Below are 25,817 nucleotides of genomic sequence, written 5' to 3' on the forward strand. Positions count from 1 at the left end.
GTTTTTCCAGAAAGAGATAGGCTTGTATGGCAATAGCCGCTGAATGGCTTCTTCAATGTTGGCAGCTTCCACCTCGACTGCCACTAACTAAATAGTAATACGCACTTCCCCGGTGAGAAGGCAGTCTTGCCTGTTCATATGGTGAAGTAAAATAAAGAAACAACAACAACAACTTCAGTACTACCAAGAGTATAACCCCCCCGGGGGGGGGGGGGACGGTGTTATATTTATACTCTTGGTATTACCTACAGCAAGAGTTCATAAGAGTTATGAACTATTGCCTACAGTGATCAGGGCATGTCCAAGGCTAGATTTCCAAGCAGAAATCGTGACACTGGTCGAAAGTAGTACAGGCTTCGGTGCTGTGCACTATGTGTGTGAGGAGACTAAAACCCCTCATGATTCCAATTTCCGAAGACCCTGATTGATAGGGTGCCAAACTGCCGTCGCGGCTTTGAAAGTAAAATTTGGCAAAATTGGCACACACATGCATGCATGCACCCACCCATCCACACACACGCACGCACGCAAACGTGCTACACCCACCCCACACTATACAAGGATAACAAATTATCATCAAGGTAGAAGGCAACCGTTGTTGGTTACCTTATCATAAGGTTTGCTCAGTATACCAGAAAGACATGAGGACCCTACACAAACATCACTACTAGTAATTAAAACATAGTTGTATGGAGAAAGAATAAGTTCATGAACGTTATATTTTCGAACGGATAGTGCTGAGCCAAACACAGTAACATGTTTGTTGGGAATAGAGCTAATATGAGGAGCGAACAGAAAAGCGGCCACAGCAGAACATAGATAGATCCCCATCGAGACCACCAAAAGCACTAAGAAAGCAGAGGATTTCGAAATGCAGACAAGAACACAGCCATAGCGAAACGTAGAAAAACCGAGGAGAGCTTGGCCGTATGTGGAAACGAAAGGAAAATGAAAACACAGCAACAGACTTGAATATGGTGGGGGTGCGCATAAAACACTTAGAGCGCGGCAACAGCAGGAGAAGTACAGTAGCAGCTACAGGTTACTTAAAATATATATGAGCATGGGTTTAGTTTCATGGTTTCATGGAGCGGATCAACCGGGTTACTAAGCTACCAGCGCGAAGATAGTTTTTGCATGGACTGTACATGCAGTACTTCAAGAAGAAGAAGAAGATGATGAATATTTGTCAGGAGCTCTATTTCTCTCTCATAGTTTCACTCTCAATATGTTCAAGTATGTCGTTCTGTAGTGGCACTGATTACATGAGGCTTACATGTAGCTACAAAAAGTAGTGTGGTGATGGTGATGGTGCTGGTGATAGCGTCGGCAGACGGGTAGAAGACAGCCAGAGGGGAATGCATGGTGCTACAATCGATATGTACAATGTGCAGTGCAGACTCTGATGAGACACCTGTGACAACGGCGGAAAAACCAAGAAAACAAATACAATACGGTATATGCACAGGACTTTTGAAATGACTTTTTAGCCTTTACTTCTAGCAGCAGTACATGTAGAGAGCAAAGCAACACAGGATATCTACTAGTACTTGACAGGTGCACACAATGAGAATTGTCTAAGCAAACCGCTCAGCTCAGGGACCCAAAATGTGGTGCCCCTCTACAAGTGGTCCCCCTGCTAAGGATCACACAAAATAGGACTCCACTAGTGGACACAACACCCTTTGATCTTGGATTTAGGGTCCTCCGAGACAGATGGCTGCCTTGTTACAGTGGTTTCCTCGACAGGCGCTCCTGCAGTGCATTTCGAGATCACATTTTGCATTTTTCAGCAAAGTCGTCAAGGGATGGGGAGTTTCCTCAACGCTGGCAGGCTTCTTTTGCTTCACAGTTCCGCCCATAGACATTTTAAAGTCTATGGGCTCGAAACGCCATAACCTCATCCAATGGGCTAGGCGGGTTAGTTTAGAAGACCTTGGAATATTCCCACAAAAACTGCCTTTTGGATACATGTCCCGTAGTAACTACAACAACACTTGCACATACGGTAAGGGAAGCCCATTCTCACGTGGGAGGTACGCTTGGAAAATCTCCTTGCTATGACAATTCCCAAGGAAATCGCGAGGCTAACAGCAGCCGTTCGATTGGGATACTTCAACTAATCTTTTCTAAAGATGTTTCTCGAAAAGGTGGTGAGGACAACTCGAACGTGCCCTAAGGCCATCGAGTTGTACTGAAAAGAATACACCTACACCAGCGCGGGGTTCTTTCAAATTTTCAGTTCGTACATTCGAAATTTCTGCTCTTAGAAAACTATTGTAAAGTCTGCAAGTACGTATGTATTTATTTTCCAAATCAGTGGTTACACCCGCACTAACGTCCAGGCGGGCTACTATCTTCCGGGCACGAACAAACGTTTCGGACCTGACTTGTGCCTTGTGATGAACACATGGTTTTTCTCCAGTGCAGAGCGTCGCAGTGCATGTGTATGTTACTACATGTACATGTTTTCCCCAGCGCCCCTGTTTTCCCCCACCAGCGGCAATTGAGAGCGACATGAGCACCCTGGGATGCTGGCGGTGCGCTGGTGGATCACCTGGAGCCAGTGCAGCACAGCAAACTCGACCTGCATAGCGCACTACAGATAATTGCAATCATGCCTCATAGTTCCATAATACAGTAGACAGTAGTGTTCGTTTTGCTAGAAAGATTCCATACCTTGACTGCTGGAACGTGTCCTATACTAACTCTATAGTTGCGGTACTTTCGCCGTCATCGACGCTATCGACACCACGGCGATTCATCAAACTAAGCATCAGCAGCACGTGGCAAGAAGAACACAATACAGAATGCGAGGTCACTAACTGCCACTAGACCGCCCCAGGGGATATCAGACAAGTCAAAACAAGTATTGCTTGATAGTCAATGCCGAAAAGTACACTACATCACAGTGCACATCCTCCTGCTTCACTCAAGCAACAGTACATAGCAAAAGCTTGGTACCCCCTACCCCTTTTCAAGGACCAATCTCTGCTCATTTACAAAACATGCATCACAGTGACACGTGCCGCATGTACAGTATGTTTTACTCGTAGTCACCACACACACACACACACACACACACACACACACACACACACACACACACACACACACACACGCACACACTTGTACTTGTTCACTGCCAAAACTGGTCACGTGGGTCTCCCCGGGAGAGGGGAGAGAGATTCAAAAGGAATCTTGGAAAGATGACTCAATTGGCCATTGAACCGCCCAACGGCCGACACCCCCTGAAATCCCCAAACCTCTAGGTGGACTAGAAAATGATCCCACTTATGGGCTCACCACACCTCAGTAAGTGGGCGAGGATAAGGTGCAGAAAAAAGATTGACGGTATCAGGGTATCCGTCCCGAAATCCAACTGCCGTTACCCCTGCTCCCCAGTGAAGGTAACACACACACACACACACACACACACACACACACACACACACACACACACACACACACACACACACACACACACACACAACAACAACAACCACAACAACAACAACAACAACAACAACAACAACAACAACAACAACAACAACAACAAGCACACACACAACAACAACAACAACAACAACCACACACACACAACAACAACAACAACAACAACAACAACAACAACAACAACAACAACAACAACAACAACAACAACAACAACAACAACAACACACATACACACACACAACAACACACACACACACACACACACACACACACAGAACAACAACAACACACATACACACACGTGCAAGGTGGCACACTGACAAGAACAACAGCTGCATGCCAACCGACACCACATGCAATACCATGATGCCCTAGTGTGATGCGTGTTTACGGATGCAAGCATACCTTGGTGGCATGGGGGCACAGAGGGTCTGCAGGAAATTCGAGATGAAGTTGCCGCGAGTGAAGGGATTCTCGATCGAGTGTAGCTTTCTTTTGCTGTACAAGCCTTTGATCTGAAGACAACAGAACAGCGTGGTATACAAGAACAAGGCAGTTGTGGTGCACAGCCATGAGAAACTTGAACAGCCATGGGGTAAAAGGCTACTAACATCTGGAGCGCAATGAGCAGACTTAGTGACCGCATCCCACACACAGCGGTCTTGATGTCAAATTAAAGCGGCTGACAGTCAGTCCATAAATCTCTCCGAGCGGTGCTAGCACTCTACACCCGTTCATACACACGCTATAGTTGGGCTAGGTGAGATGCGCCGCAAAGTGCAACGCCTGGAACAGTTCCTATCGCATCATTGTATTTGTACGGGTGTATGTACAGCAACATTGCTACCAGTTCCAGGTAGCCAAGGGTTGTGCAAGTCCAGGACACCAACTATACACACTTGGCATTGGGTCTCGCCTAGCACAACAGTCAACTTTACTACCGGCTCGTGCACAGGAGCATAGTTGGCCTGCATCTAGGTTACAGCAGACACTATAGTTGCATGAGAAGTTTCGTCTTGTCTTGACTCTTGAGTATTCTATCTTGCTTGCCACCATGCCTGGCGGTGTTCCGTTGTGAGATACAGGCTGGCTTGTGGAGCTGTCATAGTAGCTTTGTAAAACATGAGCCCAAATCACTTACTCCATTCCCTCAACTACGTGGTGAGCCACTTGAGTATCTAAATCACTTACGTCTTCATTTGTAGTCGTTGCCAATCCAATCAGCTTGGAATGGAAGCCGCACAAGCCAATGACAGAAATGGCAGCAAAGGCACAGATGCAGCAGACGATGAGACTGCAAGGCACCTTTCCCAAATACTCCGGAAAGGTATTACCTTCGTCTTTGGACACTGGAAAGACACAGAGAAAAGACACAGAGAGCCACATTTATACAAAAATTAACTATAGTGGTATACATGGTATGGCGGATACCACCAGCCATGCATCGACTAGGCGCCAGGCGCGAACTGATGATGGTGGTGGTGAGAAGGAGAGTTCTGTGCCAGAAAAACTTTGCAGCCTAGAGAGCATGTGTGGGCAGGCGTGTATTTACCGTCATATCGCCAGGTGTGTATTTATCACCATATTTATCAACCATAAGTACGGCTGCATTGGTGTCGGCGACTTCATTTTACACACGTGTGTATTATACAGAATGGCACATTGATAGTGAAATGGCATTCATGCACAGCGCATACACTCTGCACCAACAAAACACCTCTGCTGGAGGTCTAAGCTCATACACAGACTCCACTTTGCCACAGGGTAGGCATTATACAACGCCCATGCACGCCGGCCATACTCCGACAACGATTTAAACTCACGCAGATAAAGGCGGTAAACAACGGATCCAAGAACAAAGAGGCCATAGGTGGACAAGAAGAATAGAAACAGGTAGAAGTAGCGGTAGTTGCGCTTGCCAACACAGTTTCCAACCTGACAACACACACACACACACACACACACACACACACACACACACACACACACACACACACACACACACACAAACACATTCCATATTTTTAGAATAAGAGAAAGACTAGCGTGGATGAGGTGAAAAGCATGCCATGGTGTTGTGGTGTTACACAGACCGTACGCACACGAGTAAGACATATCCTACTGGATCAGAGTCACTCAAAACGTGTGGACTGTCCAGTGCTACCACATGCCATTCTCCAGAATAGACCACCAAGTCTACATATTGGCCTCAAGTCAAAAGCTGAAGCACTGTTCAGTTCAGCATTCAATTGTTAGCTTCATGGAGATCTGTTTCCTTGACGTGCAGTTGGAGGTAACCGCGGTAAATAGACACTTACCCAAGGACAGTGGTGATCAAAGTTCTCTATGAGTCAGATGGGAGGGCAAAAGAAAAGAAAAAAACCCAGCAGAACAAATCAGATTGTTGTTGATAACTGTACAGCGTGATGAGTGCAGCATTCACATCACCTACTTCGTACATGCATACATCAGCATCACATCAATCTGCCATAGACAGTCAAGAAGACAAAGAGTGCTTAGAGAAGAATACAAAGATCACGAAACTATGACCAACTATGACCAACACTACATCAGTGCCACGACTGGTGAACGTAGCCCTGCCCAAGACTCAAAAGCAATCGGGAAGCAGGGACGAGACGTACACCAGCAGACATAAGAAATCACACTCGAAGACCACCGTGCTTACTGCTTACCTATACAACTGTTGCATATTCCACAGTGTGATGCGCGTGGTGGTCTGTAGATGTGGCAGGTGGTGCAAAAGCGGACGGACATTTTCTGCCCCTTGACCTCCAAAACGCGAATGCTGGACTGCTGGTAAGAGTTGTTGTGCTCGCCCCTGGCAATACGGGCTATGCACGTCACATATAGTACCGATACAACGATACATGCACAGCGACACACACACACACACACACACACACACACACACGCACGTACACACACATACATACCAAAATACAAGACATCAAGAGACTATACTGCTTTATGCCAGAAACTGATCTGCTAAGTGCAAAGACCAGCATACAACATTTAATATCACAACCAGCCTAATCTACTTACAGTCTGTATCGGCTATAGCGTCCCCTTTTGATTTCCGTGATTTTATCACTATAACCGATGCATCACTATAGGCGATACGATCGATTTTTTTTCGATCGACACATGAAAGGCAAGGAAACACATGTACTTCCAGCATGGCGTTTTGACAAATGAGCATGCTGCATAGTTGACAGTGCTCGCATTTCCATAAAAAAATTCTGTTATGTACATGTACATGTATCACTATAAAAATAAGCAACGTGAAGAAAGTAAAAAAATAGGGCCTTTGTTATCGCTACATGTATTTTAAAGTTATCACAAAAGCCGATAATACTATAGTGTGTTATGCATGTTTTGATTCTTTGTTGCCATCATAATACCGTAAAATTCCGTTAATAAGCCCCGGGCGTATACTTTGCAGAGGTTCAAAAACCGGGCGTATATTTGGGCATGGGCTTATTTTAGGGCATGGGCGTTATTTCGGACGCAATCTGCAGAAGATCAATCTATCAGCAACCCACTAGTTTCAGTGAACCACCAATCACACTGAGCGCGGTACAGGTACATCAAACCACAGCTGGAAATTTGGTCGTAACCAAGAATGTAGCGGTAAATTACAGATTTGATAGGTAAACCACTTGCTATGGTAAGTACAAGGCACAACAGGTACCGGCATGGCTGAAAACGTCTACAACTGTTCTACAGTTTGTACGCGAACGCACGCTTGCGCGCTGGTCATTTTGAGTCCACTTTACGACCTGGGTTTATTTCGGGCATGGGTGCTAAAACAAACATGAAGTGTACACCGCCTAAAACTGGGCTTATTATCGGACATGGGCGTTATTTAGGGTGGGCTTATTTACGGAATTTTACGGTATCCGATATATCATTACATCCGATAATATTGGTTTATAGTGATATTTTTACTGGATAAAATACGTTTTGCTTTTGATATTTCGGACCAATATCACTGTAGCCGATATATTCTTATATCCGGTCACTCTATAGCCGATACAAACTGTACTAGTGTTGGGACAAAGCTTAGAAGGTTTGACTGATCTTCGTTTTCGAATTCAAACGAATGAATGTTCAATTCAAAGTTTACTTAGGGGTCGCCCGGAATTATCATGGAAAATTGTTTTTCATCCAGCCCCCCCCCCCCCCTTTTCCCATTAATTTGTTTGATTTTTCCGAATGCCCAGCTAGAAAATAAGAACTCCTCACCCCAGGTTCACTGGCTGCACCTGTGTCAAGTACTAGTAGGTTTACCAACATCCATGCACGTCCTACAACTACATCATACTGGTGTTTGCGACAATTGATCCTCCACTACAGTACACTACACAGTCAGTGCACACACAAGTGCATGAATAGTCAAAAGAATAAATTCTGCCGGTGCTCTTGGCCACCCACCCACTTTTTGCATGAGGACGGATATTTTAATTTTTCGAAAAATTACGGCTGACCCCTTACCATTATTTTCATTGTCGTTGGCATCCTTCTCAGCATGTGTGGCACGCGGCAAGACGCCTGGATCTATTGTTGCCGTGCGGAAGAGCGATGCATAAGTTAGCAAACACAGTACTCCAGCCACTAAGGGAAACGCGAACGACACGTTCTGAGCAAGATATACCGCACTGAGCAAATAAGGAAGAAGATGACATACATACAGTATAATTGTACAAGTGCAGTTTAACATGGCTGTTGACACATCTATCTACACACTCTAACCTAGCCAACACAGCATGCACACAGTAATAAAACACTTCAACTAGTAGCGAAAGCTCAGGATACTTTTCTTAGAGTCCCATGGAAGTGGAGAAGGGAGTATGGCACAACAGACACTATGAGCAAAGTATTATAGTTAGGGCTGAAACAATTATACCGATAACTCGCATATCGATCGTTAAGAGTGCAATCGATAATCGTTAGTGTTCAAAACGAGTGCTAACAATTTTTTATGCATGTATATGAGTGACAGTATTCCAGCCCTTGCACTCCATCCGATAGTGAATACGAGTACAATCATGTACTTTCAAGCGCAGTAAAATTGATTTGTGGCTTTGAAAGAGATCGGAAGAGAGCACTCTTTGTCTTTTCAGTTCATTTGCGGGAAAGGTCAGAGATAAGAGCAGTTGCCAGAGGGTGATCACAAGATTCTTCCCTCTAGAAACAACATGAAATCCTCTAGGTCATGTTCATAAACCGGGCCAGCCAGATGTCTACAGATGTCAACAGTGCGGTGCCACAAATTTCTAACGTAGCAAAAGTATCGTGGAATTTTTTCATAAACTGGTGTTCGAGGTACACGGGTAGAGCCGACAAGAATCGATAAAACCAATATATCGATCGTTAATGATATTGGTTGATCGTTAAGAGTTATTGAATGATCGTTTCCGCCCTAATAATAGTAGACTGACGTAATACTGCTCTGCTTCAACCACTGCAGTCACTGGTGCAACAGCCAACAGTGCTCTCCACACTCCAATTTTCACCACCGCGCATGCATGTGTGTGCAACTGACCACGCATATCATGTGCACAAGATTGCTCTCATATACAACAACACACACACATACACACACACACACACACACACACACACACACACACACACACACACACACACACACACACACACACACACATTGACATGATAATTTCGTATTTTCCGACCCGTTCGACATTTATCATCCAAGCACTGCTAGCCATATCAGGAATAACAACGGTGGCCATCCCTGATCCAGCCACCTCCCTCTACCGGAAACCTTTCTGGGACTGCTGAATAGTTCTTTTTTGCACTGCACTATATTGCATTAAAACCTGTCACTCCACCACTCTACACTGCGAACCTGGCCTATCCTCTACTATACACTTGAATGGCTTCATTGCAAAACGCGCTAAACGCCAATCTCATGCATATGGCGTTTTCGGTGTCAATCGAATCAGTAGGGATCACTGCATTTGATGGCAAAAAAGAATTCTCCAAAACGAGACATATCCCACTGAAAATCAACGTTGAAGTTGACGTTCTACTGCAAAACGCGATAAACACCACCGATGTTTTCGAGCAAAGTGCGACATATCCTGTCGAGCGGGCCAACGTGACCTGTGACAAGCCAGCGAGTGCTGGCGCAGCACGTGGCAAGCATCGCGACTAGACTGAATCTGTGCAAAATGTCGATGTCAGAGTTCAAAGTACAGTGTTTTCGTATTGTTGCTTTGTAGCAGCTGCATCGACGTTGTCATTTCGTTCTTTTTGTATCATCTTCTTCGTAGCTGTTGTTTTTTCGCTTTCGAAACTGAAAAGGGCAGTATGCTAGAGGTGTCAGGGAGGGACGACGCTGCTGCTGAGCTCCTTCAGAGTTCCGACCTCAGTGAAGTCGTTGCACTTGTATTTTCTCTCATAATACTGATTAGTCCAGCGAATATATCTGGATTTGCCCGAAAATATTGAAGAATCACCTTGCTTGAGAAAATGGATGGCTCCTGATTTTTGAGAAAGCCTGTATTTGCATACATCACCCTACTCTTCTCATCTGCTAAGTTAGATTTGACCCAAACCCACCCAGTTGTTGATCACAGAAAATCGCTCCTCCTGAAAATTGGTCAAAATGGATTTATCTCGTTTTGCAATGAAGCCCTTCACTCGCACAGTGAGGTCAATTCCGTTGCGCTCATGAGACTCAATAATTCTGGATATTTAAAAAAAACCATGTACAGTAAAACCTGTAACTAACGACCACCCCTTGGTGCCCCGAAAAGTGGTCTTTAGTGGCAGGTGGTCTTTAGTTAGAGGTTTGCACTGCGTGACCATATATGGATCCCATTATATGATATGTATGTCAAAATGCAGATAATACAATCCCCCACCACTTGCGCACTGACATTCTTCTTTCAGATCATACAACACTTGGAGAGAGAAAATCAAGTTTTATTGCAGACATTAAATTCAGCTCCTACTTCTGAAGCCAGGAGTCAAGAGTTCCCTGTTGAAGCTTCTCTTTGCACTGGGCTTCAAGTTTGTTCATGAAGGCACCAAGTTTCTCTACATCCATTGCCATGGTAGACAAGCCACGCTGCAACGTAAACTGTTGCAATGTTGAGATGCAGGACAGTGCTTCTTTGCCGGATACTTCTCTGACTTCTGTGGACTCAGTGTGACCTGGTGACTGAGCTGCGTGATTGCACTTCGACAGAGAGCCGCTCAGTCTTAGTTTCTCCTTCGAGTAGTAACATCGATCAAAGAGCGCTTTGGATGCGCTCTCCAAGACGTTTCCTATCATGTTTGTTCTTGACAGCACTTGAAATTATGACAGGTGTAGTGCAGTCCACACTGATTCCACAGTCAAAATGAGACTGCGTTCATTTGTCCAGCTGTAGCATCGAAACAGTCCTTTCAGGACCACGGAAAATCATCAACATTTCGAGGAGCTTCGAGCAATGTTTGATTTCCTACATCGCGGTCGCTAGTTACGGGTCAAAATTCGACATTGGGACAAGAAAAGGTGGTCGCTGGTCGCGTTCAGCAGGTAGTCGCTAGTCACAGTGCATTTTGAATGTGAGACCGTCCGTGAGACCGTCCGTGCCTGACGAAGTGGTCGGTAGTACCAGGCCGGTCGCTAGTCACGGTGGTCGTTAGTTACAGGTTTTACTGTACCTGCAAACGACATAATTATAAATGCCATGCAAAGTGAAGATTGTGTCATATCCACTGGGTATTTTATACTCAAGTTTCAGTAAAAAAGTTTTTCTCTGATCCAGTAGAATGAACAGGCCATCCTCAGCAACGTGGGTCGAACTGCTGCAATACCTATTCTAATGCAGCTTTCTAATTTAGGCAGATGGGGCCAGAAGACTGCCAGAAGACTGCATGCATAGAGGACTTACTCAAATGCAAAGAAGAGAATCGATGTTACTGTAAGTAGAGCCACATTCGCAAGAAAAACGCCAATTCTCTTTGCCATCATCAGCCGTCCACTGCAGTAGAAGGTGTTGTCCCCAGGGAAGGACTCATATTTACGGCGAACGTCAGGCATTGCTAGGATGCTTTCCTCGGTTCGCTGCGATCATTCAATAACTAGCTGGTCGGCAGTTCTCATGGACGAATATCAGGTGTCAACATGGTGCTAACAAATAATCAACAACAGATACCGCCATCAAGATTGCACACTTCGATGCAGTAATCTGGAATAACATGCGTTTACCACGACAGTCAGACACTTCTCTCATTACAATTCTTCCACCGGCCTGGTGTCAATTGAGATTGAAAGCAATAGTTTCTCACACTCGCTTCAACTCACCATCAATCATTGAAAGTCGCTTCGACTTTTCAACTTCAAGGCTCACTGCTTTTTGTGACACAGCCGAGGTTTTTCGAAATCGTATGACATCACTGCTGGTAAACGGGCGGGCCCGGGCCGGGCTTGCTGCCAGGGAATCCCTGGAAGTAGAGGTGCACTTTTTTTGTTTTGTTGTTGTCGTTGTTTCAAACTTTATTCTCAAATCCAGGGAGTCGTCAAAATACCGGTATTTGAGGACTCCCTGCTCAAATCCTTATTCCCACTTTGTTTCAAATCTTTATCCTCACGTTGTTGTTGTTGTTGTTGTTCTTGTTTTTCAGTTTTTCTAAATTCTTTATTCTCACGATGGCACTTGTTGTTGTTGTTGTTGTTGTTGTTGTTGTTGTTGTTGTTGTTGTTGTTGTTGTTGTGTGTGGCCGTGGGTGCGTGTGTGTTCGGGGGGGGGGGGGGGGGGGGGGGGATTATTAAACCCCACCAGAAAGTGGTCAAAGACCGAAATCCCTTTTCCTACCGGTAAGACAACGAAGTACACAGAACTTCAGAACTGTCAGAATGGTCGGTTGCAACAGCCCAAGTAACAGTTTCACACTGAGCGAGCATCAGGCAGCACAAGGATACAGTACGCACCACAAGTAAGAAAAACTGAAACCTAATACAGCTGCAGAACGACTACGATCATGCAGCACATCAATATCAGCGGCAATACAAAACATACAGGACAACAGAAGACTACAAAACAAACAAGATGGACTAGAACACTTCAAAAGGGTAGTCAGAACAGCAGCAGTATAATGATTATGTCACCAGCTTTGGAATGTGGACAAGTGAAGAATGACTATGTCACCACTTTAAAAGAAAGCAGACAAACGGAGACAACAGAAGACAAAAACAAACATACAGGACAAACGAGATGGACTAGAACACTTCAAAAGGGTAGTCAAGAATGTAATCATCTCAGAAGAGTGCAGACAGTTGAAGAATCTATAAGGCAGCTTTTGCTTTTCTGACAGTTTAAAAAGCAGGAGATGATGACTCAGATATATGGCTGGCAAACGAGGTACACATGCTGGTGGTCTTCCCACATACCGTAATACACCAAACGTATCAAAACAATCATAGGAGCAAAAAGAGTAAAAATTTAAAAACAACCATGCACACAGAAACACAAATTTGCTGTTCGAGCTGGAGCAAAGATGGGACTTGAACAAAAAAGAGCAAAGCTGGAAAAAATGCAGTTGGGAGTATGTTTGAAAGCAATACTTATGGTTGAACACGCAATTGGAGCAGAACGGAGAAAAGGACCATTCGAAGCACAGATTAAAACGGGGCACTAGATCTGTTGGCTCTGGCCTACGCAGGAGCTGCTGTTGCTTCTGTAAAACACTGGCGCATTACATCACGCAATGGTTGAAGTGTTGACCATCTCATTAAGCGCTTCCCTCTACATACAACTCGCACACCGTACAGCCACCAGAACCCACTGGCACAGTGTAATCATGCTGGATCATGATGGCGGGATACTTAACCAATCACTCAGCATGGCACACAGGAAAGCCAGCCAAGTATCCAGCACAGCCCCGGCAGCTCAAGGGCACAGAGCTAGAGGTACGTAGGTAGCCAGACCTTCTATGGCCACCTGCTCAGCAATGTTGATGTTGTCACAGTACAATGCTATGGCCAGTTGTGACGGGCGATTGTCCTGCATCAGCACCAAGAGAATACAGGCAAACATCAATCAAGCACAAAGAACAGTGACACCAAAAACAATGAAATCTGCTGCTCATCGAGGTTTGCTAAATCAGTAGCCAACTGCCATGTTGCATTATCAATATCTGGCATGCCACAAAGTACTGGTTCACAACAAAATATGCAAGCTCAACCGTGGACCTCCACATCTTCAGTCCTAACAACTTCAATGCAAAGATACAGAAACCAGCCAGCAGTAGAAACAGCACAAGCTCGCAGCAGATCCAGGCCCTGCAGCAAATCCTAGCCAAGACGAGCATTGGATGTCTCTAATTTTAAAATGATCATCTTTTAGTACAAGGGCATGCACAACTATCGAACTCAAAGTAACAAAATGAGAGCCAGCTTACAATGACACGTATCGTAAGTGACTGATTGGTGCGCCCAGTGGTGAGTGATCTGAAGCGTTCAAAAGCTTCCACTGTCCATCGGCCATCTGGCATCATCAGTGGTGGAGAGCCAGGCAGAAGTTCTCCGAGCGGTTGAAAGCCCTGAACACGAGCCATTAGCATCCAGCAAGGGACCAGGGTCAGCTTGTCAGGCATATCACAAAGCCTAATGTGGAGACAAAGGAGAAACACACAAACAGGAATGAAGGAGTGACAAGAGACCACAAGATACTCTCCATTTCGTTTGCGAAAACAAAACAAAAACAAAACAAAAACAAAACAGATAAAGTAGGCCCAGCCACAAGAGCAGAATAAGGCAGTGTCGTACAACAACACCTGTGGTATTCACTTAGTCAGAGAAAGAAAAAAGAAAACATTGTCTAGTACATGTACTGTCTACTGTTCGAGTCCTGGTGGTGACAGTCAATTTTTTTGTGCACCGTCCAGGGATGGACCTCGGATGCAGAAAAGATGAAACACTTTCCGTTGTTTCTGTCGGGTGATGTCTTTCTCGTGTATGATGGGACGGAGAAATCAAGTAAACAGAAACCAGACGATGCAAAAGAAAAATTTGAGGAAGCGATCTGTGTGTCCAAATTAGAAGCGTACAGACTATTCGTTCAGCAAAAATTACGAACTGACGAGTCTGCAGACACGTTTGCGGAGGATGTACGTCTTGCCAGGATTGCTGGGAACAGCGGTGACAAGGACGACCCCATGAAAATAGAGCAGTTCATCGCGGGTCTGCCCAGTGACTTCCCAAAGCAAGTACGTCTGTCGTTTGCTGGCGAAGCAGATACGGAGCAATCATTCAAGGACGCTATCAAGCAGTGGATTGACGATGACTGGCTTGTACTGCATGATCCACAGATACACGGCAAACCAGCAGCACTAGACTCTCTGTTGGCACAAGTTCAGGAGCACAGGACCAGCAATGCCCCGCTCGCTACAATGATTACCCATTGACAATGACATGTCATCAGGGGACAGGCGGGTGTAATGAAATAGTTCCCGAAGTGAAGTAACTGACCTTGCTAATCGTGATTGTATTTCACTTCTCTTTGTCAGTGATGTCTTCCTTCTCGATGACTTTGACTTTGTCCTTTCAGTCTTGATATTGTTCATTTACACTGATTATCGTTTCGAATGTACTTTTGATATGTTTTTGCCAGATTAATTATTTCTGTCACTACGTAAGCTGTGACGTCAATGTCGACAGTCATCACTGTGCAGTTTGGTTGTTTGGATGCATGCACGTACGCGCACACAAGTAGCAGTGAAGTCTTTGGTCTCTCTGCCAACTTTTGTGATGGCCCCTTAGTCATTCCCGTAGCTCTAGGCCAGCCTCATGTACTGAAGTATAATTATGAGGTGCACACTTACTGGTTGATGGGTACAGTCAAGGTGCTGGCATAGTCCACAAGTTGCACATGGATCTGACTATCCGGCAACACAGCCAAGACGCATGCCCGGTGCCAGGTCTGATCTTGCTGCGCCAACACCGCACACGCTTGACCTGCAGTGATACAAAGAAACAAAGGGAGAGCTGTCTCAGTGGAGAGAAAAAATTCAGCGGAGAGAAAGTGGACGTGAAAATGAATAGGTCACATTCATTGGTTTGAGGGAAAGATGCAAACGGGAAAAGTCTGAAGAAAAAATTGACTTTCACCACCAGAATTCGAACCAGGTCACAGCACCACCAATCCTTCTCCGTTCTCTCCTCATCCCCTCTTGCCCTGACAGCACTGTTTTGATAAAGGAGAAGGGAACATCTCAAAGCCGCTAATGCCTGCATGGCCCCAGTGCAGTTAGCAACCACCAGAACAACACACACACTTGTTCAGATGTACCTGCAGAGGATAAAGGCTAGCTTTATGCAAGGGTCAACACCAGCACACACACCAGCACAAACTTGATGGAAAGGGCCAGCGCAATAGCTGAACAGTAAAAGGAAGACTGTTGAGAACTGAGTGTGGCAGTCACACGCTATGGTAGCAGGGCTGCTACAGATTGTAATGTGTCTTACAAGGTACAGTGATTTTCGGTCTGCTTCTTCAAGGGCCGGATGTGACTTACCGATAGTAACAGAGGCCAGGCGAGGAGATGTTCGCAGCTCTGACTCAGCCGAGTTCATAAGCTTGATCACATTGCCAACGGTCTCCTGCAGTTTACTAAGGTACTGCATGTTCCTGATTACAGCAGCAGCAGCAACACAAAAGAATTACAGCTCACGTGAGAGTCAGTCGGTTTCACTTTTCAGGCTACGGATGTGAGGGAGCTTTGCTGCTGCTCTGTGGTCACTCGTTCTGCCCGTCAACATCTACGCCCTGCAACATGGGATTGACTGTGAGAATTCAACTTTCAAAATCCACCCACAATTACAGCGGGAACCTCGCTGAAACAAAACATGACTACACAAGTAGGACACATATACATGGGTATAGGTATGGTGCTCGCAACTTTAGTACTTGATTGCACGGCACTAACCTGGCGATATCCTCTCCGACTGCTCTCCCCACACACGCAACTGGTTGCAGGTCCAGAGAGTCTGGCGATACAACGTTGCCAATGGTGACCGTCCATTCGCTGCCAATGGGAAAGATCTTGGGCGAGAGCACACGGTATGATCCTACCGGTGTGCTGCCTGCACTGCGTCGCACAACATGATCCGGACGCATCTGCCAAACGGATCAGGGTAAATAGAGAAAAAGGAACGGGGTAAATACAAGAGCAGCATCGGCACAGCAGCCACACCACCAGGGAAAGAACATCAACATGCATCATGTGTGGGTCAGCCTTACCGTTACGGCAGGCGCGTGCCCCGTATGGGTTCCTGGGTGTCCGGACGCCCCCCCCCCCATTTTTTCGCTCAAAATGCAGGATTTGCTTCATTTTTTGAAAATTTTCCCGGGGGGGGGAGGTCCCCCGGAACCCCCCTTGAAGGGCACCGGCGCACGCGCTCGTACGGTGCCTTGAAACATCACTAGAGTCTAGTACAGGGGCAGGGTAGCACTTAGTCCGGGGGGGGGGGGGGGCAATGCCATAATGATCACTATGGGGTTTTCAGTCCCTCCTGCAAAAGCCACATAACGCTCATCATCAACACTAACGTCTTATCGACGGCTTGCTAATCTGCATGTGGAAGATGAGACCATCTTGTCAGCTAAGGGGACTACGCCATGTTTATGTACACCATCGGAATCCTTCCCCTCATGGAGTCCGTGATCACCAAAGGAGCAACGCAAGATTGGCATGCTGACGACTCTGGTGCAGGTGGTTGATTGAGGAGCGCCCGCTTATGGCAGGACAAGCTGGTTACAAAGGGTCCAGTCTATAGTTACTGCCCCAATACTAGCAGGTCTGTGCCCGAGTTCCATGCGGAAGCAGTCAGGTTGTTCGCAGACACTGGCGTAACTAATTGTACTGATGGTTGTCGGTATCTCGGCGCAGCCACATGTTCCACTGCATTTATCGAGCAGTACGTCACCACAAAGGTGAACGACTGGGTGGCTCAAGTTCAGCGTATTTTTTACTAGAACACGGAAGGTTTTTACCTCCATAACACAACTGATGTCATACCGGAATTTTTTTAATTTCCACAACACAATTACTATTATTATGGTCTCTGTAAGTGGCCCCGGACACGGACCTCGATAAGACGGTGCAGTGGAGATTGAGGAACTCTGGGGACATGAAGAGGCCAAGGAGGATGGCAAGCATTAGGAAGGAGTGGGCTCAAAAACCTACCAGATTTATCCTCGGAGACACTCCTAATCACTGATGTTTTATTTTGCTTGCACAACTGATATCATACTGGAAGTTTCTACTTCCATAGCATAATTCTCTTCTCCACGAGGCTCATCCTTATACCAGACCCAATTCTACATAAGCGATTCACCGCGAACATGTCGATAATGATATTACGTCCCATACTAGTCAAGCATGATGTCACATATTTACCTCAATTCAGTGCTTGCCAAAGAAGAAGAAGCGTGTGCGCGTGTGTGCGTGCGTGCGTGTGAGAGAGAGGGGAGAGAGAGAGAGGGGGGGGGGGGCAGGGAGAGGAGAGGGGAGAGAAAGAGAGTAAAAAAACAAACAGGTCAGCAACATCACCACATACCCAGGAGACACCGACAGGTGAATGTTGAGGGAAGACCTCGTCAGACGCTGAGGGAACTACTGGATCAGGCACTTGGAAATCCCTTGGCGACACTAAGTCCTTTGGTGACACTAAGTCCTTTGATGACACTAAGTCCTTTGGCGAGACTAAGCTAGCTGATGACACAAAGTCGCTTGGTGACACTAAGCTAGCCGACGACACAAAGTCGCTTGGTGACACTAAGGTGCCTGATGAAACCAGGTCATCAGGTGACACCAAGCCGTTTGGAAGCGTTACAAGATTGGCGGTGTGTGTGGGAGAGCCACTGTGACCACCATTAGCATCACCAGCATCATGGGTAACAGTAACATCAGCACCAGCACGGACACTTGTATCTGCACCAGTGAAGAAGTGCTCGCTGGGCTGTGGCAGCTGGGAGGGGTGAGGTGTGGACATCATGCTAACAGCGTAGTCGGCTGGTGCGCGCAGGGCTGGAAAGTTGCCGCACATCGTCCGCGATGGAGGGTGCCGTGACGAGATGTGGGAGTCAGCAGAGCAGCCACCACTTTCTAAACTAGCTGGGTCTGCAAAGTAACAGTGAGAAAACAGAACCACAGATACTCTTCCATCACTGGACAAACTCAGCAGCAGCAGAACACTGCCAGCACCGACACACAAAAACCAGCAACGATGAAGCATGGAATGGGATAATACATGTACATGTACGTAGTGACTGTCACGCTTCTTGAAGCCAGCGTCTACATCAGCAGCTAAGTCAGAAAAAGAAACCTCTACCCAAATTAAGTCAGAAATTGAGATTCCACGCTATGCACCTCAGTATCAACTAGCTATTCAATGAAACTCACCCGTAGCGACCACAGCCAGCTCATCCTTCTCTCCCACCTTGTCGACAGTTTCCAGGTCCTTAGCGGACAGGAACGGAATATCCTTCATCTTCTTGGCCGCCATGAGCTTGAAAACGTTTACTCCGGAGCGCAAGTTCATGTCAAAGCATGCAGGCTTATAGCCCTCGGCTGCAGCCTGCAGGAATGCGTAGGAAAGTTGGCAATGACAAGGGAAGCGAGGCTAGGCAACACAGTATTGGCTTTGCAAGAGAGATAATGAAAACATACACGCACGCACACGCACGCACACGCACGCACACACACACACACACACACACACACACACACACACACACACACACACACACACACACACACACACACACACGCCAAGAACCGAATCCATCGACGGGTAATTAGGGCTGCTTCCTCGGAAGTTCGAGGGAACGCTGTTGCTATGGGACATACTGCCGGAAACACTGCACAAGAGTGCACAGGAAAAGGAGCACGTCTACGCAAATCATACTTACCACAAACCTGCTGCTCAGCTTCTGCTCAAGGACGGTTTCCTCCAAAATGTTGGCAGGCTCCTCTGGCCACACATAGCCTGGGGGTGCCTGCACGGAAAAGAGGCCAATGAAATGTTATAGACAAGGGCATGTTTGGTCACTCGCTGGCCTGTTAGTGCAAACTCCATTGTAGGATTATTTTCGCCTGGGTAACTTTTTATCCAGGTATTTGAATACTGTACACCGGCAACTCTTCACTTCTGCAACTTCACAAAACAATCTCTTCACTTTGAATTACTTTACATTCCACCAAATCTTTGGGCCTGGCACACCATCAGCGTGAGGATACTGTTCAAGAAGAGCAGCAGTGTGCTAGGAACTCCAACGTAGCCATGCCATAGCATATTACAGCGCACACACCACTGCACTCCACTCCATCCTTGGCTAGATCTGGAAGAACTGAAGAATCTTGAGTCGACAAGGATGCAGTGCGGGTGTGTGCGCTGTGATTTGTCTTACTATATTAGCCATACACGTTCTGTTTGAAGTTTGAACCGTTATTTAATTCAAAGCATCTGACAAAGAGACCCACTCACAAAAGCGGCCATGACTCTGAGGTATCCTAAACAAAGCGTCTTTAGTAACGGTCTTCATTGACAGAGCTTAACGCACTGTCTGCTCCCTGGTTATACGCACAATGCCCAAATACAGTTCTGTACTCCCCATGCACCAGATCATCAGACACAAATGGTCTTTTATTTATTAAAAAAATAAAGGTGCCGGGAACATGGGAGATACAGCGCAGTCTGAACAGTAAGACGATAGCAACATGGAGGAGAAAATTAGCACGCAACCTCACAGGAAGAAGGTTCCTGATGTAGAACTTGATGGCCAGCTGAGGAATGTCATGTCGATGGAGGTACGGACTGAACTTTGATATGCTGATCAATTCTGTGCGTCCATGATCCACCAGGTATACCTACGTGTCAAGACAACCACAGCAGAGAAAGGACCCAGTCAAGACAACAGTGTGCTCTAGGCACAAACTCTCTCTTCTATACAATTTCCAATGAAACGTCGCTACTCACAAGACGCATCCCCCCCCCCCCCCCAACACACACACGCACGCATGCACATGCACACACACACACACACACACACACACGCGCGCGCACACACACACACACACACACGCACGCACGCACACACGCACACACACACACACACACACACACACACACACACACACGCACACACATGATAGCACATGTCAACTTGCCTCAATTTCGTCATGACCCATGATGGCAGTAACATGACAGCGGTACCAGCGGGTATCCATTGAAAGGAAACAACCGGGCTGACCCAGCTCCACCACCGCTTCTGGCCGCAGCCTGTTGACAGGCTTACTCATGTACGTTTGCAGCGATTTCTCAATTATCCGGTACCTATGATCGTCCGGTTGATCTTGTGGAAAGCAAGCAAAAACAAGTACATGTATGTAGCTATTGCAACAACAACAGACACCGTAGCTGCAAGCACTGCATGCACATGTAAAGGTGGACACTGCTACTGTTCATAGTATGGGAATAGTACACGCATCCATGCACAACACACAGGCACATAGTACACACAGGCACATAGTACACTGCTCAATTACATGACTGTATTATGCTCAATTACTGTAAAGTACCGTTGATCCCCCCCCCCCCCCCCCCCACGCCATGTCGCTTCCCACCTGGGTTTTCGGCAGGGGGCGGGAATTAGATCAAGGCTGTCATGTGCAGTACGATGTACAACAACGTAGAGGATCAGACTCAATGTGCTGGATTGTGCACATTTTGATCCTGGATTGGCAAGTATTGCGTACAGCAGTGCATGCGTCGGTTCAACATCGTATTTCGTTGTATACGCCGAAGTCGCTTCACAAGGAGAAAATCGACAGGGGGCGGGAATTAGAGAGGGGGCGGATCAACGGTACTTTACGGTACATGACTGTACTATGCTCAGTTACATGACTGTACTATGCTCAGTTACATGACTGTGCTATGCTCAGTTACATGACTGTGCTATGCTCAGTTACATGACTGTACTATGCTCAGTTACATGACTGTACTATGCTCAGTTACATGACTGTGCTATGCTCAGTTACATGTACTACAAGATGTTTTCAACACCAACGCCGGCCCAAACATACCTCGAGTGCCGACCAAGTTGCCATAGATGCAGCCCGTTCCGTCGACGTATCTCACAAAGGTGTAGAATTCTGCTGACCTGGGCAGGTCGGGGGGCAGATAGCGGTTGGCAGAAACCTGTGGACTGAAGACTTCCGGCGGAGGGGTGACCGCAAGTATTTCTGATGGCTCATTAGCCGTGTACTGCACACCTAAACAAAGCAATCAACAGCAAAGAAACACTGTTCAGTACACACACACACACAATACACATATACCTTGATGACACAATACGTGGCACAAAGCTCCTCGAAAGTGCAGATCACCACAAATTACAGTGACATTTGTTGTGCCAGCAAAACTCAAAAAGACAAATGTGATGAGATAAAGACTGAATCACTACAGTTTCCCCTATACAGAACACTTGATCCATGAGCAGAGAAAGAAGACAATGCAAGCGTAGAGTTGCCGTACTCTTTGAAAATGGAGCAGCCAGCCCAGCCTCGATGAGACCATTCGATGCACTTTTGTATTCAGGCATCGATGTGGCCTGGTCCACCAGAACACCATTCCAATAGAGAACGTCACACGGTATAGAGCCCTTGACGCTTCGACCCTGAGAGGACACGCGCATGGGAATGGCACAAAGAACTTTCGACATACTGCAAAACATGTAATTTTAGGTGCATCAAAATTTCGGTGCCAGGGACCTGCCAGGTTTCAGGTGTAATGTAGAATTAGGTGACCAGCGTTCCCTGCACCCGCTGTGCATACTCCTGACCCTCCAGGAAATCGCGATTCCACGGATGCAACAAATTTCGCGATTTTGGCCCAAACCCGCGATTTTCAGCAAAATCCGGTATTTCCCGCGTATTTTGTTGTTTTCTGCACTACCAGCTTCCCCTTCACATGCAGTACACACTCGAGTGCCTTTTAGGCGTAATTTAAATTTAGGCGCCTGTCTTCTCTACCGAAATCACGGAAATTAAAGTTACACCGAAAATCACATGTTTTACAGTATGCTGTCCAGGAGGTAGCGGGAGTATTGACAAAACAACCTGTTGGCAGGAACTCTCTGAGTTGTACAAACAGACATGATGCCCTGTGCAGCCAATCAAATACGTTTTCCCCCTCAGCAATACTGTGGCTTGGCTGATACGTAGAGAGGCCAGGTTAGTATCACGCTGATAAGGAAAGCAAACACACAGTTGCTCTGAAAGACTAATCTCAACTAGGAAGCTCATCAAGCTAGGCATTGCTGTTTTGCTAGCACATGCTCATCAAGCTAGGCATTGTTGTTTCGCTAGCACACGCTCATCAAGCTAGGCATTGTTGTTTCGCTAGCACACGCTCGCTATTGCGACCACCGGTGCTCGATTTTCAAATGTGAGGCCGTGAAAGGGTTTCAAGATATCTTTTCAATAGCACCATGCACTAGCTTGTGTTGCAATCTTTCAAGTAATGCAGTCCCAGTTGAAGACTTATTTCTTCTAGCAGTAAACATTCCAGCTGGCATATCGTTCTGCACATTATCACCTGATTTCATCTATTAACACACAGCAGAAGATCTATGAAACACCCACAGTGCCATATCCATGTATGGTCATATGCTTTCTATGCGTGCATTTTCTGCTTGCTTGTTACTTGTACCTTTGCTGTTGCTGTACATGCATGCGATATACAACCAAAGGTTATAATTATAAATCTTTATTCGCACGATGGGTTCTTGTTCGGATTGTCTCACAAATGCTACATGATTGTACTTGAGTCAGTTGGAGAATCGCAGTGCCTTTCTTTGCTTATTTCTCTCTGTTTCCCTCTTTCTCTGTCTCTGTCTCCGTCTCTCCATCTCTATCTCTGTTTGTCTGTCTGTCCGTCCGTCTGTCCGTCTCTGTTTCTTTCTCTCTCTGTTTCTCTCTTACTTTTTTTTAATCTACTTGTTAAAGCTCATGTATGACCTTACCATCACATCAATCTTCAGTTCTGGGTTGGAGGTGAGCTCAAAGAAGACGTCGTTGGCAGCCTTAGACCATCTCAGTTGACTTCCATTCGTAGAAGACTGTCCTTCCAGCTACAGTTCCACAGGCATGCAAAGAGCATATGCACCAATTATGTTGCCCACTGCTACAGAAGTCATCATTAGCAGCATTGTGCAATTTCTATTCTACACACACGCACACGCACGCACACACACACACAAACACACACACGCGCGCGCGCACACAATCAATGACAAAGCAGAGCACATGAATGGGAACTTTCTTTCACTAGAGCACAGAAGTAAACCTGGCAAAACCCCACAGAGAGTTGCAATAATCAACGCACCTCATCCTTGGCGATACCTTCTTGGTAAGGAATCAGCTTGGTGAGGTGGCAGCGGGTAGCCAGCTGCGGCATAATACTCAACGAATGAGTCAATGGCCTCAAGTCGTCAAAACCAACTACTTCTCTGTTGCCATAATCAACAAAGAATATCTGTCAAAGAAGACAAGAAAAGTAGAGAAGAGAGGGAAATATGTAGAGGGAGAAGAGGAGAGAGAGGGTGTGGGGGTGGGGGTGGTGTGGGGAGGTGCAAACAAGGTCAAGGCTGCAACTCAACAACTGCCAATGGTCAGGCAGCGAAACCAGTACAGTAACGGTTGGTTTTAGCCATGAAACCCTGAGTTGCGGTCATAGCCTAATTTGCCATTCTGTATATTAGTATCGAAGCTATGACCGCTGGGCACTCGACAACTGTCGCAGGACTTGAGCATTGTGCTTTGATCTTGCCAATAATTCATTACACAGCTCTGTTATCCATCGTTACCAAGTGAATACACATTTATCCAATAGAGTCATGAATACAAGTTGTTCTAAAGCAAAAGTTTGTCTTATCAGTGTTCCTCTTAATGACGTTTCACCGATGTGTCCAAAGATCCAAACACGTTTTTTTCTGCCCAGTGGCTTACCTCGGCTTCCCGGGAGTCTGGGAATAGTTTGGTGATGCGGCCACGATACCAGACACAATCCTCGCTGTACATGGCACAGCACACTCCCCCCGCCTTCCAGAACTCGGCATGCATGGGCTGTGTCTGCTGACAGTGCACTTCTACCGATGTCATGATTCTACAAAATGTAGCAATAACCCCACACACACATGCATTCGCATGCACACACGCACACACACATGCCATGCACATGCACAAACACACACACACACACACACACACACACAGATATGCATGCACAAACACACATGCAAACACTTTTTTGGGAAGAGAGAAAGAGAGAGAGAGCGAGAGCGAGAGAGAGAGAGAGAGAGAGAGAGAGCGAGAGAGAGAGAGAGAGAGAGAGAGAGAGAGAGAGAGAGAGAGAGAGAGAGAGAGAGAGAGCGAGAGAGAAAGAGAGTTTCGAAAGTGATGCGTCAAACAAGGCTGCACAGTAGAAAATTCCCGTGCTACTTTGGATGCAACTTCCTTGCACAGACCCTCTGGAGGATTCTGCTTAGAGGGATTCCTTCTACAGTTGTGGCAAGTGAAATCCGACACTTGCCATAGGGGACAGCGCCACAAATGGACACCAATGATGTAATGCACTGCACCTAATTTGTACTATAGAGCCGTATGCATCCCGAACAGATCGAAAGGTCACAGCGTAGATACACACAGTTCACAAATATGGTACACATAAGGAGTATTGGTATCCAATCCCCATTCATTTTTGCCAGCACCTTTTGAACCTTGACTGTGATGAGTACGAGTTTTGTCATCAGACAGATAAAGTTGTATGTAACACATGTACTGTACGTATGCAGGGCTGCAGGGGCTGCAGACTGCATGGTGCAGTCCCTTATGCCAAATGTCGGATTTCACTTGCCACAACTGTAGTTCTCCAAACTGTGCAGTGTTCCACATCTTAGCCACGTTTTACAAAAGCGGGCCATTATAAAAATTAACCCTTTTCATGCTGGCCTGTTCCCCCCAGTAATCTGGCACTCTAGCGCACAGACTCTCCTAGTGGAGTTTGGGCACACTGCTCCGAACGAAATTTATTCTCATTTCAGTTCCCCTGGATGGAATTTCATCATCCTGGGCTTGTTGGAAAGATCAGGACCAAGCGAATCCACCCTGGAAGCTCTCAGCTCCATAGCCCCACCAGGGCCACTTCCACGACCTCTCCAAACTGGTCCACTATGCCTCGGATAGAAACAACAACTCAGTCACACATTCTTTCTCGGCTCCTTGCTCAAATTCAACCGATTTTCACGATTCAAACTGCT

At 46.4% G+C, this 25,817-nt stretch overlaps 2 protein-coding genes across 2 annotated transcripts in view; both read right to left on the minus strand.

Annotated features, from left to right (window-relative positions):
• Positions 1 to 576: 576 nt before the first annotated feature.
• On the minus strand, positions 577 to 11,819 carry LOC135804781 (palmitoyltransferase ZDHHC14-like). The gene is made up of 9 exons (XM_065318737.1): positions 11,388 to 11,819; positions 7,972 to 8,135; positions 6,150 to 6,308; positions 5,775 to 5,800; positions 5,280 to 5,391; positions 4,648 to 4,805; positions 3,862 to 3,971; positions 2,680 to 2,769; positions 577 to 1,414 (listed from the first exon to the last, which is right to left on the minus strand). The coding sequence occupies exons 1-8, from the start codon at positions 11,534 to 11,536 to the stop codon at positions 2,700 to 2,702; spliced, it is 948 nt and encodes a 315-aa protein (XP_065174809.1). The 5' UTR covers positions 11,537 to 11,819; the 3' UTR covers positions 577 to 1,414; positions 2,680 to 2,699.
• A 518-nt stretch (positions 11,820 to 12,337) lies between these two features.
• LOC135804782 (uncharacterized) overlaps positions 12,338 to 25,817 on the minus strand; it is a 49,078-nt gene continuing 35,598 nt past the window's right edge. Inside the window, exons 30-44 of the mRNA XM_065318738.1 lie at positions 24,508 to 24,664; positions 23,885 to 24,034; positions 23,523 to 23,630; positions 22,034 to 22,175; positions 21,583 to 21,771; positions 20,668 to 20,852; positions 20,248 to 20,367; positions 19,410 to 19,496; positions 18,901 to 19,075; positions 18,056 to 18,618; positions 16,423 to 16,613; positions 16,012 to 16,124; positions 15,319 to 15,451; positions 13,897 to 14,101; positions 12,338 to 13,499 (exon numbers count right to left, since the gene is read on the minus strand). Coding sequence (XP_065174810.1) covers positions 13,386 to 13,499; positions 13,897 to 14,101; positions 15,319 to 15,451; positions 16,012 to 16,124; positions 16,423 to 16,613; positions 18,056 to 18,618; positions 18,901 to 19,075; positions 19,410 to 19,496; positions 20,248 to 20,367; positions 20,668 to 20,852; positions 21,583 to 21,771; positions 22,034 to 22,175; positions 23,523 to 23,630; positions 23,885 to 24,034; positions 24,508 to 24,664 — 2,632 coding nt within the window. The 3' untranslated portion in view covers positions 12,338 to 13,385. The remainder of the gene's footprint in view (positions 13,500 to 13,896; positions 14,102 to 15,318; positions 15,452 to 16,011; positions 16,125 to 16,422; positions 16,614 to 18,055; positions 18,619 to 18,900; positions 19,076 to 19,409; positions 19,497 to 20,247; positions 20,368 to 20,667; positions 20,853 to 21,582; positions 21,772 to 22,033; positions 22,176 to 23,522; positions 23,631 to 23,884; positions 24,035 to 24,507; positions 24,665 to 25,817) is intronic.

This window comes from Sycon ciliatum, chromosome 1, assembly GCF_964019385.1.
Source record: "Sycon ciliatum chromosome 1, ocSycCili1.1, whole genome shotgun sequence".
NCBI lineage: Eukaryota > Metazoa > Porifera > Calcarea > Leucosolenida > Sycettidae > Sycon > Sycon ciliatum.